The sequence below is a fragment of the Apaloderma vittatum genome, unplaced genomic scaffold, assembly GCF_000703405.1.
Source record: "Apaloderma vittatum isolate BGI_N311 unplaced genomic scaffold, ASM70340v1 scaffold13742, whole genome shotgun sequence".
In the NCBI taxonomy this organism is placed as follows: Eukaryota; Metazoa; Chordata; class Aves; order Trogoniformes; family Trogonidae; genus Apaloderma; species Apaloderma vittatum.
In genome coordinates, this window is record NW_009704232.1 from 1 (window position 1) to 18,298 (window position 18,298).

The 18,298-nt window shown below is 38.2% G+C and overlaps 1 protein-coding gene across 1 annotated transcript; it reads right to left on the reverse strand.

Moving 5' to 3' along the window:
- Positions 1 to 1,431: 1,431 nt before the first annotated feature.
- LOC104270572 (nuclear pore complex protein Nup155-like) lies at positions 1,432 to 14,959 on the reverse strand (the record flags this gene model as incomplete). Its single annotated transcript, XM_009864979.1, has 17 exons — positions 14,830 to 14,959; positions 14,409 to 14,505; positions 13,688 to 13,758; positions 13,010 to 13,102; positions 12,099 to 12,265; positions 11,581 to 11,686; positions 10,996 to 11,069; positions 10,594 to 10,685; positions 10,364 to 10,461; positions 10,128 to 10,280; positions 9,227 to 9,327; positions 7,042 to 7,212; positions 5,256 to 5,366; positions 4,245 to 4,339; positions 2,973 to 3,058; positions 1,683 to 1,745; positions 1,432 to 1,582 (listed from the first exon to the last, which is right to left on the reverse strand). Coding segments are annotated over exons 1-17 (1,847 nt in total), but the record flags the coding sequence as incomplete, so codon positions are not given.
- Between the last annotated feature and the right edge of the window lie 3,339 nt (positions 14,960 to 18,298).

The following is an 18,298-nucleotide window of genomic DNA, read 5'->3' on the forward strand; positions in this document are numbered from 1 at the left end:
CCTGTCCCTTCTGAGCTGAGGGTCCCAGAACTGCACAAAATATTCCAGATGTGGCCTCACCAGGGCAGAGTAGACCTACTAGCTACTCCCCTTCTAACACACCCCAGGATGCCATTGGCCTTCTTGGCCACGAGGGCACATTGCTGGCTCATGGGCATCCTGCTGCCCACCAGGACCCCCAGGTCCCTTTCCCCTACGCTGCTCTCCAGCAGGTCAGTCCCCAACCTATACTGGCACGTGGGGGTGTTCTTTCCCAAGTGCAAAACTCTACACTTGCCCTTGTTGAATTTCTTAAGATTTCTCCCCACTAAACTCTCCAGCCTGTCTAGGTCTCGCTGAATGGCAGCACAGCCTTCTGGTGTGTCAGCCCCTCCTCCCAGTTCTTTGCCATCAGCAAACTTGCTGGCAGTGCTCTCTATTCCCGCATCCAGCTCATTGATGAATATATTGAACAGCACTGGCCCCAGCACTGACCCCGGAGGGACCCCACTAGACACAGGCCTCCAGCTAGACTCTGCCCCATTGACCACAACTCTCTGACTTCTTCCCTTCAACCAGTTAGTGACCCACCTCACTACTTGGTCATCCAAAGCACAATTCCTCAGTTTAGCTATCAAGACGCTATGGGAGGCAGCGTACAAATGCTTTACTGAAATTCAGATCAACCACATCCACTGCACTGCCATCATCTACCCACCTTGTTACGTGCTCATAAAAGGCTCTCAGGTTGGTCAAACATGACTTCCCCTTGGTAAAACCATGTTGACTGCTCCTAATGACCCTCTTATCCTTGACATGCCTAGAGACAGCACCAAGGATAAGTTGTTCCATCACCTTTCCAGGGATGCAGCTGAGGCTGACTAGTCTGTAGTTACTCAGGTAACTGTAGTAACTCAGGTTACTCAGGTCCTCTTTCCTGCCCATTTTGAAGACTAGAGTGACATTTGCTTTCCTCCAGTCAGACTCAACATCCAAGCAACAGAATCCTCTTTAGTCTTGCTTCATTACTTCAATATGAGCATTCTTTTTAAAGCTTCTTAATAGAAAAAACTTCAAGACAGGACTTTGATCCTGGAAGTCCTTCTGCATTTCTCCTTCTGCATTTCTGTTTTAACCTTTAGGAAGAGTTTGAAACATTTGGCTCATAGATTTGAAAAATAAGACGCACGGTTCTCCGAGCTGTGCATATACACTGGATTTCAGGATCACTGCTGAAGTGATGTTCCTTTCCTAGCCTTTCACTGAATGCATTTTTATTGACAGAGAATCTATTGTATCAATGGCTACTTCATAAACACGATATAAAAATTCACTTTACTGATTTCAAATTTAAACACTATGAAAGTAAAATTCACCATCTACAAGCATTAGGGGAAAGAAAACTATGAAACAAATAGAGTGACAGAATATCTTTTCACACAAACACCTCACCCTATAATCCGAGCAAAATATATGCAGATGCCATTGTGTCTTCCAGAAAATACTATCTCAGGACCCATCACGCCACTAACGGATGTACCAGGGTGAGACATGGAATTCCCAGAAGGAAATACGGGAGTTGACACAGCAACAGGTTGTATACCTGGAGTAGAAGTACGTGAATATTACTCATTTGAATGCAAATAAAAAAGCCTGGTTGATTTTTTTTTTCATTTCTCCAACAAAGGAAAAGAAGGAGTTACCTTGTCCAGGTGTTGTCAAAAAGCTAACATTAGCATATGGATTATCATAAACAGAATGAGAACCTAAAAGGGAAAAGAAACAAAGGTAAGTTTGTTAAAAACAAACAAAACAAATTAACCCAAAATATAACCCATAAAATTCCTATGCAAAAGTAACAAAGTTGCTAAATCAAGTACTTTAAAGTTAAAACCATAACAACAGCTTTTATTTATAGCTAGACACTAAACTGCACTGATTTCTTATTAATCCAACACTCCTTAAGTAAATCAAATGGATAAGCTTCTTTCAAGAGCTGTTACTAAGCATTTTTTCCCAGCATTCATGTGTTATTTATTGCATATCATCTATTTCCTGCATTGAATACAATACTGTCCACATACATTTTTTTGGTCTTTACCTGCTGACTTCTCCCATTCCTGATAGGGGCACACTTTAAGTCATTTAGATATTTGCAAATAATATCAATTTTACCTTCAAAGCAACCAGATGAAAGAAACCAGTAACAGTACTCTCAATTTTTACATAGTGCAGTAAAGGATCTTGGAAAGTAATGAGTTACTGATAAAAAAAATATAATTAATTTAATTCAGTAATTCAATCAGAGTTCCAAATTCATAATTTTAAATTTCTTTTTTATAAAAGCCCTTAAAATCTGGAATTGAGTAACATATTGTTAAGGGACAATTTCCTGAAGCAACTGAAAAAACTGAAGTGAATCTGTGCAATACAGAAAGGCCTCTGCTTCAATAAGAATCAAGTTCTGAGGAGAGAGAATAGGCACTATTCTCATTTGTAGGTGGAACTGATGACCTAAGCAGAAACCACGGGTGGAAGCTAGAGCTTTTACAGGCAGAAATCTCTCCAAATAACTTTCATTTCTTGATCAAAATTTGTCTTTTTTTTTCATAAGGAGTATCTGCAGTGGTACAATGACTCTGTAAGAAGATACCCTGATGTAGCCATAAAACAACCAACAAATCTCTATAAAGTTTGAACTATATTAATGATAAGTTGTTTTCTGGCTTTTGAAGTGCCTCTGGCAGCAACAAATATATACCTTCTTCACAAAACCTTAACAGACTGCACGCAACATCCGGACACATCACTGTCTCACTAAACCCAAAAATCAGTCAAGAGAAATGGAAAAAAATTCGGTAAATAATTAGCCAGTGAGTGGGAAATCAATGACTTCTTCAAACAAAAAGAACACACGTACTTGTGAGACAACAAAATACAACACATTCAAGAAGAAAAAAGCTGTCCAAAACCATTAAATGCTTGCTACTTACTGGCAGGAGCAGAACCCAACATAGGTCCAACGTTGCTTGGAGGAGGCAGAGCTGATGGAAATCTCATTTGTGCTTCTCCACCATACCTGAAGTTTAAATGCAAGGGCAGAAATTCCTCACACTTCATACACAGTACATTTAATTTTCATATCTTTAAGAACTCACAGCCATTTTGGGCTTCTTTTAAAATGGGGAATAAAAACACCCAGCAAACCTAAAGAGAATTTTACCAACTCTCAAAATTAGGCTTATGCTTCAGAATCTTTTTAAAATTTCACACTATGGGAAAGTTTAAAGAACGACGTAGTTGAGATGACCTGTGCTTATCCTTTTATTTTCCACCAGTAATTTCTATCCATCTCTCTCCTATAGTGTCATATAAGCACTTTGTCACATCTTCCCTTGCCAACACCCATCTCTCCAGAATCATCCACATTTTCTCTCAGATCTTGTACTGCAATCGGATTTAACAAAGTGCAACTATTCACAGTCTACTGAGAATAAGCGACTTGATAGAACACCCACACAACTTTTGGAAGAGAACAAGCAAGCTTTTGGGAACTTAATACTCCAACACCAGTGCAAACATATAGTCAAAATTGCATATGCTGTCATCACTCTGAAGAGCTGTATCTTACAAATCCCTTCTTTCCTCCAGACTACAAGCCCTGCAAGCACAGCCAAGAGACCCACAATATACCAACTCATTTAAGGCAGCTAATTAAAATATACATTTCTACACCAAACCAAGGATATGCAGTACTTAAGATACAGAGATGGCAAATTAATTTTCTAGAGCGGAAGGCCATACTCCCTCACTCAATTTGTAGTGGGAAAAAAGAAACGAAACCAACCTAAAATAATAAAATCTACATCTATGATCAAGAGCCATCCCGCTCTGAACAGCTTAAGTCCATTTGTATATAAATGTCCTTGGCAGAATAGCGAATAATTGTATAATGGCATAAAGAGCACAATGGCATAAATAACTACAGCATGTTAAGAAAAAACAAAACATACGAACCAAAAAACCCCAACCCTAAAATCTACACAAAAATGAAAAGAACTAACCAGAAATCACCATTACAAGACGCTTACTTTGCTAATGAGACCTAAATCAGTGCAAAAGCATATTCCACCAGGTTTAACAGCCTATGCTCATTTTAAAACAATGCCTGCTCAGGCAGGAGGTCAAAGAACCTGTATTATTATTTAGTGACTGTAGTGATCCTAAGTATAATATTCAGAACAACATACAGAATTGAAACTTACCTGAAGAATGCTCGAGTAGCCCAGGCAGACACTTCTCTATCACAGGCAGCATTAGAACAGGCCAAGATAAGGCAAGTTGCACAGGCCTGATCCTCCTAGGGTACACTATATCATTAGCATGGCAGCTTACATCAAGGTGTTAAGAAATGTATAGAATTTATATTGCTCATAACTAAACAGTAAACACTTTTTGCAGAATGTTATTTAGAAGGTAAGAAAATCAGCTCTTCACAGTTATAGGCAGGAATTGCATCATAGCAAAGCATGCCACTGTAGCAGTGTGGTAGGTTTTTGTCTCACGCAGTTTTTGCAACCTCAGTACAATTACTGGTAGGAAACGATCTCCATGTCTGTCACCTAATTATGACTAAGATTCATGCAATTTCTACAGAACTGTAAATCAAGACTGTGTTTTGACGAAAAAAAGCTATACAAAAAATGGTTTGCATATTCTAACAGCATGTTAAAATTATCAATCAGTACATCCTATGAAAGCACAAGAGAATGGACTACAAAGGACATCCACTACCGAAAGAAATCAGTACTAGTCTAATTAAAACTCTATCTGTGACAGCTCCCTTCCTGCTTGTTTGTTATTTACATCAAAAAAAAAGAGAACACCAATTATTCAAATTTCTACCAGCCTTCAAAATGTAAAAAACTCCTGTAGTGGTAATTTTAACTTTCTTATAAACTCCTGAGAGTTTAGATGAACTAAGATGAACTCCTTTCCTAAACTAAGAACTGCATTATACTTCCGTGTACAAGAAATAAAAATTCCAGGGGACGTGAACTACACTTTCATTTTTAGATATTACAAAACAAGAAGTTATTTCTTGTTATACAATCTTGGTTTATTTTGACAATACAGGATGAAAAGCATCTATCCTCGATAGATGAAATGTTTACTAGAAGATTACAGCACCAACAAATAGATGCTAAGGAAAAGTGATTAGATTTACGTAAATATTACAAATCTTGCATTTTTCCTAATGGGTCAAAACTTTTTACCTGATGCAACTTGAAAAATCTTTCAATCTCTTCTCCATCTCCACCTATATTGCTAACAAGGAGATGTCGCAGCTGATCAACAGGTCTGAGTTTATGAAACATAAAGCTCCCCTGAAAGTAACCCAGAAAAAGTTAGAATAAAGTTGTCTTTGCTCTGGCCATCCCAACAGCCCCTTCCCACAATGCTTTTCTTTAATATTCTAAGTTTTCCTTCATTGCACTATTGGATTGAAGTATTACATGAATGCCTAAAGCCCAATTTCCATAAACATGCAGAAAATCCCCTAGCGTGTCTAGGAAAGGCAGGAAAAATACTGCAATGGCTATAAACTCTCCTCCATAAAACAAATTAATTTTGTTGTTCTTAGCCTAACATGAAACATATAATACAAACATACAATGCAATACAAGCTGAAACACAGGAAGTTCATCTAAAGATGTGCAGGAGCTTCTTTACTATGAGGGTGACAGAGCCCTGGCACAGGCTGCTCAGGGAGGCTGTGGAGTCTCCTTCTCTGGAGGCTTTCAAAACCTGTGTGGATGTGTTCCTGTGCAACCTGCTCTAGCCAATCCTGCTCAGGCAGTGAGGTTGTACTAGAAGATCTCTAAAGGTCCTTTGAACCCCTAACATTCTGAGATTCTGTGATATAGCGAGTATATATACAAAAGAAAGGCTTTACGTATCTTGCAAATCCTCAAAACTGCCTAGAAAATAAATGCTTGGAAAAATTCACGATCAAGTGCATGGCAAGACTCTGCACTCAATCTCTTGCCTGCAACGATAACAACTACTGGAAAGGGTCCGATTAATGCCTTTAATGAAAGAGCTGCTGTTTAACAGGTGCAGGTTGAGTCTAAAGGTTGCAAGACACTAATGATCAAACATTTTTTTTTTTTCTTTTAAATTGCCTGTTGGTTAAGACATTAAGTGCCTTAAAATATTGCTAAATGTAATCAGAAAAGTAGGAAATCATCAAATTATTTAGGTTCGAAAAAACCTTTAAGATCATGGAGTCTATCTAACTGTTAACCTGGTACCACTAAACCATGTCACAAAATACTATGTCTACACGTCTTTAAATACCTCCGGCTGGTGATGACCCAACCACTTCCCTGGGCAGCCTCTTCCAATGCTTAACAACCCTTTCAGTAAACTCCTTTCAGGTAGTTGTTGAGAGTTGTCTCCCCTCAGCCTCCTTTTCTCCAGGCTAAACAACTCCAGTTCCCTCAGCTGCTCCTCCTAAGACTTGTGCTCTAGATCCTTCACCAGCTTCACTGTCCTTCTTTGGACAAGCTCCAGCACCTCAGTGTCTTTCTTGGTTGAGGGGCCCTAAAATACTATTTTTATTTTCCTTTTTGTGTATTTTACTTTTTAATATCCTTTCGAAAACCCCCTTTGAAAATAAAATCATTTTCTATGAAAATAAATCGTTTATTCAAATTTCAATTAGCAACAATATTTACTGAAACTATATTTTCTGAGCAACCAGTGTCTGCTTCAATTTCATATAAACATGAGTGCAAACTAAGTTAAAAGAACTTCTCAGATGATCTATATCTAAAAAGGTCTCAACAGAAACTATTAATACACTGGACAAAAGAAGCTAGACCAATCACTTTGAGTAAATTTAGAACAGGTTCAGAAGGTTTCAGCAATCTTCTTTTCATGTTCAAAATATATTCATTAAAACATATGCAAAATTAACAAACATTTACAGGTTTCTATCAGTTTTCCAACTTCACACTTACTCTTTCAATTTCCTATATTACGAAAAGAAATACTTACCTGGGCTGAAAGGAGAACAAACTTCTTAGGTGGCAGCATGTGTTGCTGCACAACAACTGGTGAATCAGTTATTGGAATAATGTCTTTATTTAGTGGTGTTACAATTTTCTGAATTTTAAATTCATCAATAGCAGAAAGAGCCCAGGAATGTCCATCAACGCGGGTGGTCATCTGAAAAATAGATTCATATTATCCAAAGCTTGGTAACAGACATGGATTTTGTCTAACCGTGGTGATGCTTTATTATTTACACAGAAAAGAATCTACTCTTGACACAAGAAAACCCAAACAAAACAAGCAAGTTCTTGTATTATCTAACAGAAGGCTACCACCACATTTGCAGCTATATATATACTGCTTCTTTTGGGAGATGGACTGTTTTGCATTTCAACGTAAAATAATTTGTGAAGTGGGATCTTTTAATGCTGCTACGATGTAAATAGCAACAATCTGCTAACTGCATATCAAAGGTATCTTTGAGAAATCATTTTAATTCATGAATCAAAAAACGCTGCAACTTAGTAAGTTTACAAGACTTTTACAGTTGGCAGCAGTACTTAAACTAACTCAAGAAGGTAAGTTGGGTAGTGAAGACATTCCAGAAAACTCTGTATGCTAACAAAGAAGAACTGTTCCTCAAGAACAGGCTGCAGTTTTGTTTGGGAAACCTACCTGACTGCTCAGTCAAATGCCTTGGAAAAACCAGAGAAGTCAGCATTTGGGATAATTGTGTATAAGTTCTTGCACAGAAGGGATGTGAAGTAATTATAAAGCTCCTTTGTAAATTACTAAAACAGCAGATAAATCAAAACCTGACTTGGCAACTTTTAACTTACGCAGCCTCTCCAGTCACACCAACTCTATCACTGCTCCTCCAATAAAATGATTTCTGACATGTTACTCCTCTAGTTCAGCAGACTTTTAATGAAGATGTGGCATATCAGTATAAATAAATCCAAAGTCTCCAGTACCCACATTTTAAACAATATTTGTCAAATTTTATCTTCATCAAACATTACTACGAGGACCACTGTGCTTGCACACAATAAGCAGCATACTATAGACAACAATATTTTCATCAGAAGTCAAGGCAAGTGCTTTTGACAGGTAGTTTGCGTCAAGCTAGAAACTATGGCTGAACTAGGAATTCCTGCTAAGACATGAGTTCCCATTCACTGACAAAACTGCTTACTCTTTTTGGTTTTGCTTTGAATCACTACCCTAGTTTGAACTAAAGAAGAACCAATTCTGTTCAGTTAATCTATGTTTCAGCTCTGTCTATTCAAAGAGGCTGCACCTTCTGAACTTAGCAGCATGTTTTTGCAGACAGTGTTTGTTACCAGAAATGATCACATCTGATGTTTAGTTACTGCCTGGGATCAGTACACAGAAAAGCTCTTGGTTATATACTTGCTCCTATAGTAACTGAGGTCATTGCCTAATCTTGCGTAACATACTGGGGTTGCCATGAAGCATAAGGGTCGCCAGGAAGTAGAAGGGTCACAAGGAACTAAAGATTGCACTTTGGGGAGGAACGGACAGGACAGGTGACCCAAGTGTGATCAACAGAGGTATTCCCCATTTCGTATTTGTTATATTTAGTAAAAACCTGAGGGATCACAGGGGTTAAGGCCTTTTCTTCAATGGCTGGCATCCAAGAAGGACTTGGTCTATTCTTTTGCCTTTTCATCCTAATCTTGATTTCCTGAATCCAGCTCCTGTATCCAGCTCTCCTCTGCTGCTGAGCCTGGGGCTTCCCCAGTGCCGCTTGCTCTGCAGCATCAGTGAGGATTGCTAAGCGGGCAGGGGAGTTGGGTTCAGAATTGGGTTTGTATGTATTTGCTTATTTTCATTCTTTCCTTGTTAGTACTATTATTGTTTAATTAAAGCTGGTTTAGTTTCCTTTTCCATTCCACAAGTCTCTCTGCTTTATTCCGTTTCCCCTCCTGGTTGGGGAGGGAGAGGTGTGAACAGAGAACATCTGTCATTTGTTTAGTGGTCAGCCCAGCTGTAACCCATAAAAATCATATTGATTAGTAGCTTCATAAGCATTTCCAAACTCCTCATGGAAGTCTGCTGTGAAATACATGTTTCTTGCAGATAGTATTATTCAAGTGTCTGTTCTCAGAAAGGAAAAACTCATACAATTTTGATGGAATCAAGATATTAGTGTTTGCTTTAGTACCTGAGTTTCCATCATTGGCTTTTGAAAAGGGAATGAATCATGATTGATACACCACAGAATGTCATTATCCTCATTTTCTGAAGCTGCCATCAGCAGGACTCCTAGAAAGAGCAATGATATTACGTTTGTATTATAAGCAATTCACTATTTGATTTCTTATTTGGTTAAAAATCAATCTGTAAATTCCAATCGTACAATCTGAACAGCAAATATCCCCTGAGTTTTTATGTCATAGGGTTCTTCAGAAGGTCACTTTTAATACCATTTGCCATTTACTCTAAAAGGTACAAACAAAAATGAGTCTAAGATAGGTAGAACATGCCTCAAAAATGAGGTTTAAACAAATCTGCAAACTACTTCAAGGATTAAAATATTGGTATTATGACTAAAAGGGTCAGCAAAATACAGACATTTCCTCACTGCACTTCTGCGTCACTTTTAAAAATTCAGCCTACAATGGCAGCTGTTCAGCGTCTCATATGTTAAAGGTAGCTAAATGAGTTAAAAAATAAAGAACAGTCAGCAAAGACTAAAATCAGCATGAGAGGCATTAAATAGGTAAAAGAAAACCCGTATCCTCTTTACTATTATATATATTGCGTATTTTATCCAGAAACAATTACACATAGCTGGAACCATTTAGGTGAATTTGAACACATTAAATCTATTTTATGGAGAGATTAAAAGGAAAAAGGGTTGATCACACGAATAGAGTTCTTTGCTCAAACACTGCACCTTGCAGAAGAACTAAATTCTCTGAAATATGCTAATCTTCCACTTTGCACACAGAAGACATGCTTAGTTCTCACTTATTCCCACTGCTTCCTACTTCTCAATGTAGAAGGTGTGCTAGTGACTGTCACAAGAATCAATCTCACCTGAGCCAAGTCCCACTGCTTACCTTTGCTATAAAGAGCTCTATGAACCTTTGTAGGCTTCTCTACATTAGAAGAAGCTGAAAATCCAGGTGGCAAACGAACATGAACTAAGGCTAACATGGAGGGACGAGCTGTTGGATGCTTAAACTGTGAAGTACTAAAATACAGTCGGACACCTGAACAAGAGATAACAAAAGGTCACAATCTGGCTGAACTGATTATCAGTTTAAAAGGGGGATAATTAGCATTGTTTTCTTACCTGCATGTGTGATTGCTAGTAGTTGACAGTCTATGGATTCAGAATTTTCAATCACTGCTATTTGAACAATAGGCTTAAATACAGAACGATCTATTGTTCTAAAAAAAACCAAAACAAAATCTCATATATCGTCAATCCAGAGAAATAAGCAAACAAGAGTCTTAAAAAATACAGCATGAAACTATTGGCCTTAATGGAAGCCTCTTACATTATAGTTGTCAGAAATATACCTTGCAATGCTCCCAGCAGCAGAAACTATAGCATTTTGTGAAAGAGAAGTAACCCTCGTCATTCCTTGACCATCTTGTCCCAAATCGTAAACCTGCAATTCAATAATATAGCTTGGTGATTTACGGTCAAATTAATCAATACAGCCTCACCTATAAAGCAGCAACTCAAGCTCTACTTTTATTTCTTCTTCATGTTTCCCTATAATTGGAAGAGAAGCTCAAAAAGTTACTCTTTCCTCAGAATAAAGTATTTTAGGTCTTCAGCACACGCTTCATTACAAGAAGATAAACTGGACTAATACCTTGATACACCAACAGAGAATTTCCAGGTACAAAGGAAAACTTAAAAAGATATATGCATATTACAAACACGGCCAACAGTCATTAGAAAAAGTCACATACTTGCAGCACTCCTTTTTCTGAGCGGGTGTATAAGATATTTTGAGAGTTGTCAATGGCAATTTGAACTACAGGATCTGTGGAGACAGGGAAAAAAGTGAGAACCAGCAAATCAGCACTAGATTTAGTGAGAGTAAGTTTAAGACAGAATATCTATAAAATAATTAATTGTACATTAACAAAAATTACAGGAGTGTCACGCAGCACTCCTAAAGGAACTGATTTAAAACAGCAACCAATTTCAAACGATTATTAATTAAAAAAGAGAGAGAAAAATTTAATAACTACGAATTAACTTTTTGTTAAATAGTGAAAGAGGGTAAAATTATTTGCTTAAAGATTCTACTGTTTGCAGTTATCTCACTAAGCATATATTAATTCTGTACTACAGAACACTAACTCTAGTTATAAATTTCCAGGCTTTGGTATCTATATCATGAACTGGACACACAGAGAAGTGACATGATTTTTACAATAATCAACATGCCAAGTTTCATTTACAGTAACTAAATGCTCTGAATGAGGAAACTATTCAGTCTGACTTTTTGTTAGTAAACTATTGAGTAAGTCTTTAACATCAGTACTTACCATCCTCCGAGAATGTAAACTGTAGCAATGAAGGAATAAGGAACGACAGCGCACTCTTTGAATGATTAATTTTTCTGCAGCGCTGGCTAAACCAGCCTGCTTCAGCCTACAATTTAAAACAAATATAATGTTAGGGGAAAAAAAAAAAGAAAGAAACAGAAAACTAGTTCTAATTAGAAAAGTGTTAACAGGAGAAGTATGAAACCAAGCTAAAATCTAATTATGCACCATTGATTTAATTGGAAAACTATGTATTATTCAATTGAAAGAAACAGGTGATCATTAACAGGTGATCATTAGAAGGAAAATTTTACATTAAAAGGGTGCAGGATGTCATAACTTTAAGTTGAACACAGGTGAACTGCATTTACACTAACACATCAGAGCTGCTGTGCAACCAAGCTGTGCAACATAACTACAGAAGAAAAAAGACAGCACACCTGACATGTTTCAGAACCCTTAGTGCCCACAACCACAAAACAATTAAAAATGCCTATGTGAAAAAAGCCTATAGGTACCTGGTACGCTACTTCATATAAGCAGCCATCTTTTCCAGCCAAAAAGATACGCCCGTTTTCTGTGGACGTTATGGCCAGAATGTAAGTATTGTCAGTAGGGAGTGAATAGAGAGGATCTGGTAGCAGCTGCATTCCACCAGACATACTGTCATTGAGTGATCCAGTACCTTAAATGAAAAAAAGTAATCCTCTTTAGTTTTTAAGTTGTTCTAATAGTTAAAGGTCTGTGATAAGCATTTAAAAAAACTGGAAAAACAACAACAAATTTCATGATCACTAAACACCTTCTGGAATAGCTGTTCTCCAAAGTAAGCTGTTCTGTTTTTCAAAACAATAAATTCTCTGCATAAGTTTCCAAGTAATGAAATACAGAGTTTTTCGTTTCCAAATATTGTAATCTCCTCTAAACTGTAACAAGTTGAAAAAACAGTTTTTACTGTTTTTCATATCAACATAGCATAAAAGGAGAGCAAAAGATTCTAATCCTTTCACTTTCTCTAAAGACTTCTGTATATTTTCTCTATTAATATATATGACATAAAGAAGACATTCTTGATTTCTGTGGTTGGAATAAAAATGCCAAACAGGTTAACCAACTGTATTCATCAGTTCCAAGATTCCTGCCCATATCTTCTTTCCATCTCCAACACGCTTTTTGGTTAAGAGAAGTACCTGTTTCAAAAGCTCTTTTTACGTTAAAGTGAATAATACAACGGGAGTCCAGGATCCAGCAAGTGCACACCCCATAAAAATTATGTCCCCTGTCTGCAACAGGATTTAAAAATTAGCAAGGTGCTTAGCATATGGTCTTTCCTTTCTTTTTCTTTTTATTATTTTAAATAGCAACTTGTAGAACAATCATATATATTTATTAATGCAGAGCTAAGGATGACAGGAGAGAAGAGCATCACCTGCTTGTATATTAGCACAACTGAGCCCTAAAATCACAATATCCACAGGGGTAGCCAGAACAAGTAAGTGTCGTACGTGAGGCTGGAAGATACCTGAAAAGGGAGAGAAAATAAGATTTTTGTTTTCAGCCAGTATCTCAGATGATAATGATGTATCCAATGTATAAATTGGAAAAATACATCAACTGATTATAGGGAACAGTCATATTAAGACCTAGAGATCTGTGAAAGCTAGACTTTGAAAGGAGTATCAGTCAGCAGTTCGGCTTCCAGTTCATGAAATACTGGATCTTTAAAATGACATTTCTCTTATATATGTGCTTCTCTTAAATAAATCCTACTACTGACAATCCAATTTTGGCTCCTCTGTTATCTAAGTAGAAGATACCAAAAGAACTGGGAGGGCTAGAAACCAGGATCTCATGGAAGCTATCGCTTAAATGACAATGTAAATTTATAAACACTACAAATGTTAGGGTAGGATGCGGCATAAAAATGCTAACTTATTGGTGTAAATGATTGTTAAACTATACATTATTTTTGGCTTGCGATTAACTTCCTGTTCATAAAAACGAAAAATGCATACCAATACATCCCCCTAGATTTTTACATATGTATATAAAAAAATATAGAGAAGGTTCATTAACTGCCTAATTCTAGTCACTGTGTATTTCTTACCTCCCTTTGGCTTTACGAGACCCACTGCAAGAATTGTTTCACTAAGGCCATCAAAATAAGCCAGATCTCCCCTGTCAACAAGAAAAAAAAACAAAAAACACCACACCTGCATAAAATTTGCCATGTAGTATCACATAATAGCAAAGTAAATAAAATAAGATTCTGTATACTTAAAAATTATTAATACTTATTTTAACACTTCAAAGCCACCTACATCTTTTGCTTTGGGTGAAAGCAGGTCCAGCAGAACAGAACGACAGAGACGTTTCAGAGCAGAACTACATCAGCAATTATTTGAGCTGCATGGATTCCCTATAGCTGAGTTTCAAACCTTAAAACTCAACTGCAGTATTTTGTATTTCATATTTTGTTAATTCATACAACGTTCTCTGAATTACATAATGCAACATCCACAATGCTGATTAACATCAAGGGAGAAACTTACATATTTTTTTCCCCCATGAAAATTATCTAAAGCAAGAATTACCAACCTTCTGCACAGCACCTTACAATAATACTATGCAGTGTTATTTTATCTGGGGAATGTATTTAATACACTGTGACACAATGTAAACACATGGATAGGAGCTATGGGAGCCACAATCTGAACTTTATTCTTAGAAAATGCAAATACATGTATAAAGCAACTCTTACTAAGAGAATTCTTATTACAGTATTACAATACCAATCAAAAATCATCAAGAATGTGTTCACTACATACCCATCTTCATAGTTCCACATAAAGATGTCACTGTCGATTGTCAGCCAAGCTCTGCTGATTTCTGGAAATACTCCCATCATACAATTGCACTGCATGTCTGAAGCACTGCTGATGTAAGGGCCAAACGCATTTTGGCTAGCAAAGGCAAAATCTTATTTAGATCATTTAAAAAACATTAATATTACTTTATACTGCATACCATAATCTTTCAAATTCTTCAAATAGAAACTAATTCCACCAGCAATTCTACACAAATGGACATTGTTACCACTTGCAGAGTTATGAAGGTAACGAGCAATATTAAAGTTCATTACCGGAAGTCTGATAGAATGACTGGGGAAGATGATTATAGGAAAAAAAAAAAAAGTTGTTTCAAATATTACTATTTGCACAACCTATCACACTATTTTCATAAGGATACGTCCAAACTGCTCCACTAGTTCTGGGGGAAGTGGGACTCTGCGGACTGAACTGATTTCTGGAAGATTAGGTATTGACAGCAAACCTGGTCCTTGCAAAGGATAATCCATATCTGACATACCAGAAACAGTAGGGCTCCCTGCAAGTAAGAATAACAAAGATTAGACTTCTTATAAAGACTGAGCAATTGACAAACAAAAGGTTTCTATTTTCTTTATCTTGATCCAATTGCTCTCAAATCTGTGAAATCGAAACTAGACTAATCACATTTCCCATTTTACTTTAGATGAATAACACAGGCCTTCAGACCATGCACAAAAAGAAAGTCTTGATACTTCCCTATGTGAATCACAGTTTCTGTAGGAGCAGGACCATAAGCAAAAAATCTAAACGTCAAATGAAGATTTGCAAACAAACTCTTATAATAATTCATCTGGACACCACTTTACTGTTTACCTCTTTTTTTCTGTGATACTCTCAAACCACTTTTTTTCATCATATGGACAAACATCAAACACGTCACTAGACAAGGGAGGAACATTCACCTAAAAAAGCTACTCTGTACTCCCAGTACCAAGTTAAAGTACCCCAGAACACCCACTGTTTTATGTGATGTGTAGCTACAGTGCTGCTAGGGCAGTTACACTTTGCCAATGCATATCACATCATAACAGAAACAGACACTCTTTGCCTGTATCCTAACACACCCTGGACACATATTAGGTCACCTACAGCTCAAGTGCCACTTCACCGCCCAGTTTGCCAGACCATTGTCACCAACGAGTAGGAAATGCTGCTTGATGTTTTAAGGAGAACAAAACAAATGTTTAAGAAGAGGTACGCCTGACACTGTACTTACATGTGTCCTGGTTTTAGCTAAAAACCCAGTCCTGTTTAGTGATTTTTACTTTCTAGTTTAGTGTCTTCTAAGAGGCTGCACTTTCTGCAGTCAGCAGCATGTTTTTGCAGACAGTGTGTGCTACTGGCAGTGATAACACCTGATGTTCACAGTTACTGCCTGGGACTGGGATGCAGAAAGGCTCTGGCTGATACTCATTCCTACAGTGACCAAGGCCACTGCTGGCTCTTGTGTGCCACGCTGGGGGTGCTGGGAAGTAAGAGGGGTCAACAAGGAAGTAAAAGGTTGCACCTCTGGGGGGTAGCAGAAAGGACAGGTGAACAACACGAGTATTCCATTCCATATATGCCATATTCAATAGAAAACTGAGGGATCATGAAGGTTTAGGTCTTCTTCTTGCTGTTTCCTCACTGTCTGGCATCCAGAAAGGACTCCGTCGGATCTTCTGCCTTTGATCTCAATCCTGAGTTCCTGAATCCAGCTCCTCTCTGCTGCTCAGCCTGGGACTTCCCCAATGCCACCTGCTCTGCACCATCAGTGGTTAACTGCTATTGGGGCGGAGTCAGGTTCCATACGGGATTTGTACATTTTTTTTCTCTCTATTCCTATAGCAGCAGAGTGCAGGTCACAGTTTGCTTTATGGAGGGGTATATTTTTGCTGATACTGGAAGGGTATCCAGTACACATGGAATCAATTGCTCCAGGCATGGAAACACAGCTCTACCATCTGCCATGGACTGATTAATACTGCCCTGGAGACAGGGGGGCTCTGGAACATCTGAACTACATTGATGACATCATCATATGGGGTATCACAGCAGAAAAAGTTTTTACAAAAAGTAAGAAAATAACTAAGATTCTTTTAGACGCTGGGTTTGCCACAAAGAGAAGCCAGGTCAAGGGACCTGCAAGAAGGGTCCAGTATTTGAGAGTTAAATAGCAAGATGGGCGTCGCCAGATCCTAATGGATGTGATTGACACAATATCAGCTATGTCCCCACCAACTAACAAAAAGGAAACACAATCCTTCTTAGGCACTGTGGGTTTCTGGAGAATGCATATTCTGGTTATAGTCAGGTTGTGAAAACTCTTTTTGAAGTGACTTGAAAGAAAAATAATTTTAAATGGGGCCCAGAACAACAACAGGCCTTTGAACAAATCAGACAAGAGGTTGTACATGCAGTAGCCCTTGGGCCAATCCGAACAGAACAGGATATTAAAAATCTGCACTATACTGCACCTGGGGATAATGGAGCCTCTGGCAGAGGGCACCAGGAGAAAGTCGAGGTTTTTGGAGCTGAAAATATAAAGGCTCCAAGGCCAGCTACACATCAATTCAAAAAGAAATACTGGCTGCATATGAAGGAGTTAGAGCTGCTTCAGAAGTGATTGGTACTGAAGCACAGCTCCTCCTAGTACCACGAGTATCAGTTCTAAACTGGATGTTCAAGGGTCAAGTTCCTTTCACGCATCATGCCACCAATGCTGCATAGAGTAAATGGACTCCCCTGATGACACAGAGCTTGAATTTGTTATCTCAGTTGTCCAGGACTTTTAGAATTGATCACAGACTGGCCACAAGGAGCTGGTGACGTGCTGAAGAAGTTGCACTACCAGACAATGAAAAGTAATATGCTCTATTCACTGATGGATCTTGCTGCCTTGTAGGAAATCGTTGTAAGGGAAAAGCTGCCGTGTGGAGTCCCACACGATGAGCTGCAGAAGCAGCTGAGGGAGAGAGTGAACTGAGTCAGTTTGCAGAGGTAAAATCCATACAGCTGGCCTTAAACATTGCTGAATGAAAAAAGTGGCCAGTGATCTATCTCTGTACTGATTCATGGATGGTGGCAAATGCTTTTTGTGGCTGCTTAAAACAGCAGAAGCGAAATAACTGGCAGTGCAGTGGTAAAACTTGTTCGGGCTGTTGCACTATGGCAAGACATTGCTGCCCAGCTAGAGAACTTAGTAGTGAAGGCACGTCATGTGCATGCTCATATGCTCAAAAACAGTGCCACTGAGGAACATGGACACAACCAGCAAGTGGGTCAGGCTGAAAAGGTGTTACAAGTTGACTTGGACTGGGAACACAAATGTGAACTATTTTTAGCTCGGTGGGCCCACGACACTTTAGGACATCAGGGAAGAGATGGAACATACAGATAGGGGTGGATGACCGAGGAGTGGATTTAACTATGGATGCTACTGTGCAAGTTATCCACGACTGTGACATGTGCCCTAATTATGCAATATAAATGATTAAAACCTTTGTGATATGGGGAAGAACAGTTAACATATAAATCTGGGGAGGTTTGGCAGATTGGTTACATTATACCTCCTCAAACTTGCCAGCGTGAGGGCTATGTGGAAGCAATCAGCAGATGGCTGTAAACATATCTTGTGCCTCACACCACTGCCTGAAACACTATCCTTGGCCTTGAAAAGCAGATCTTGTGGTGACATGGCACTCCAAAAAGAACTGAGTCAGATAATGCGATTAATTTAAAAAATAATCTTATAGATAATTGGGCCAAAGAACACAGTATCAAGTGGGTATATTACATCCCTTATCACGTATTCTGGGCGAGTGAAGAACCACCCAGGGTAGGAGCAG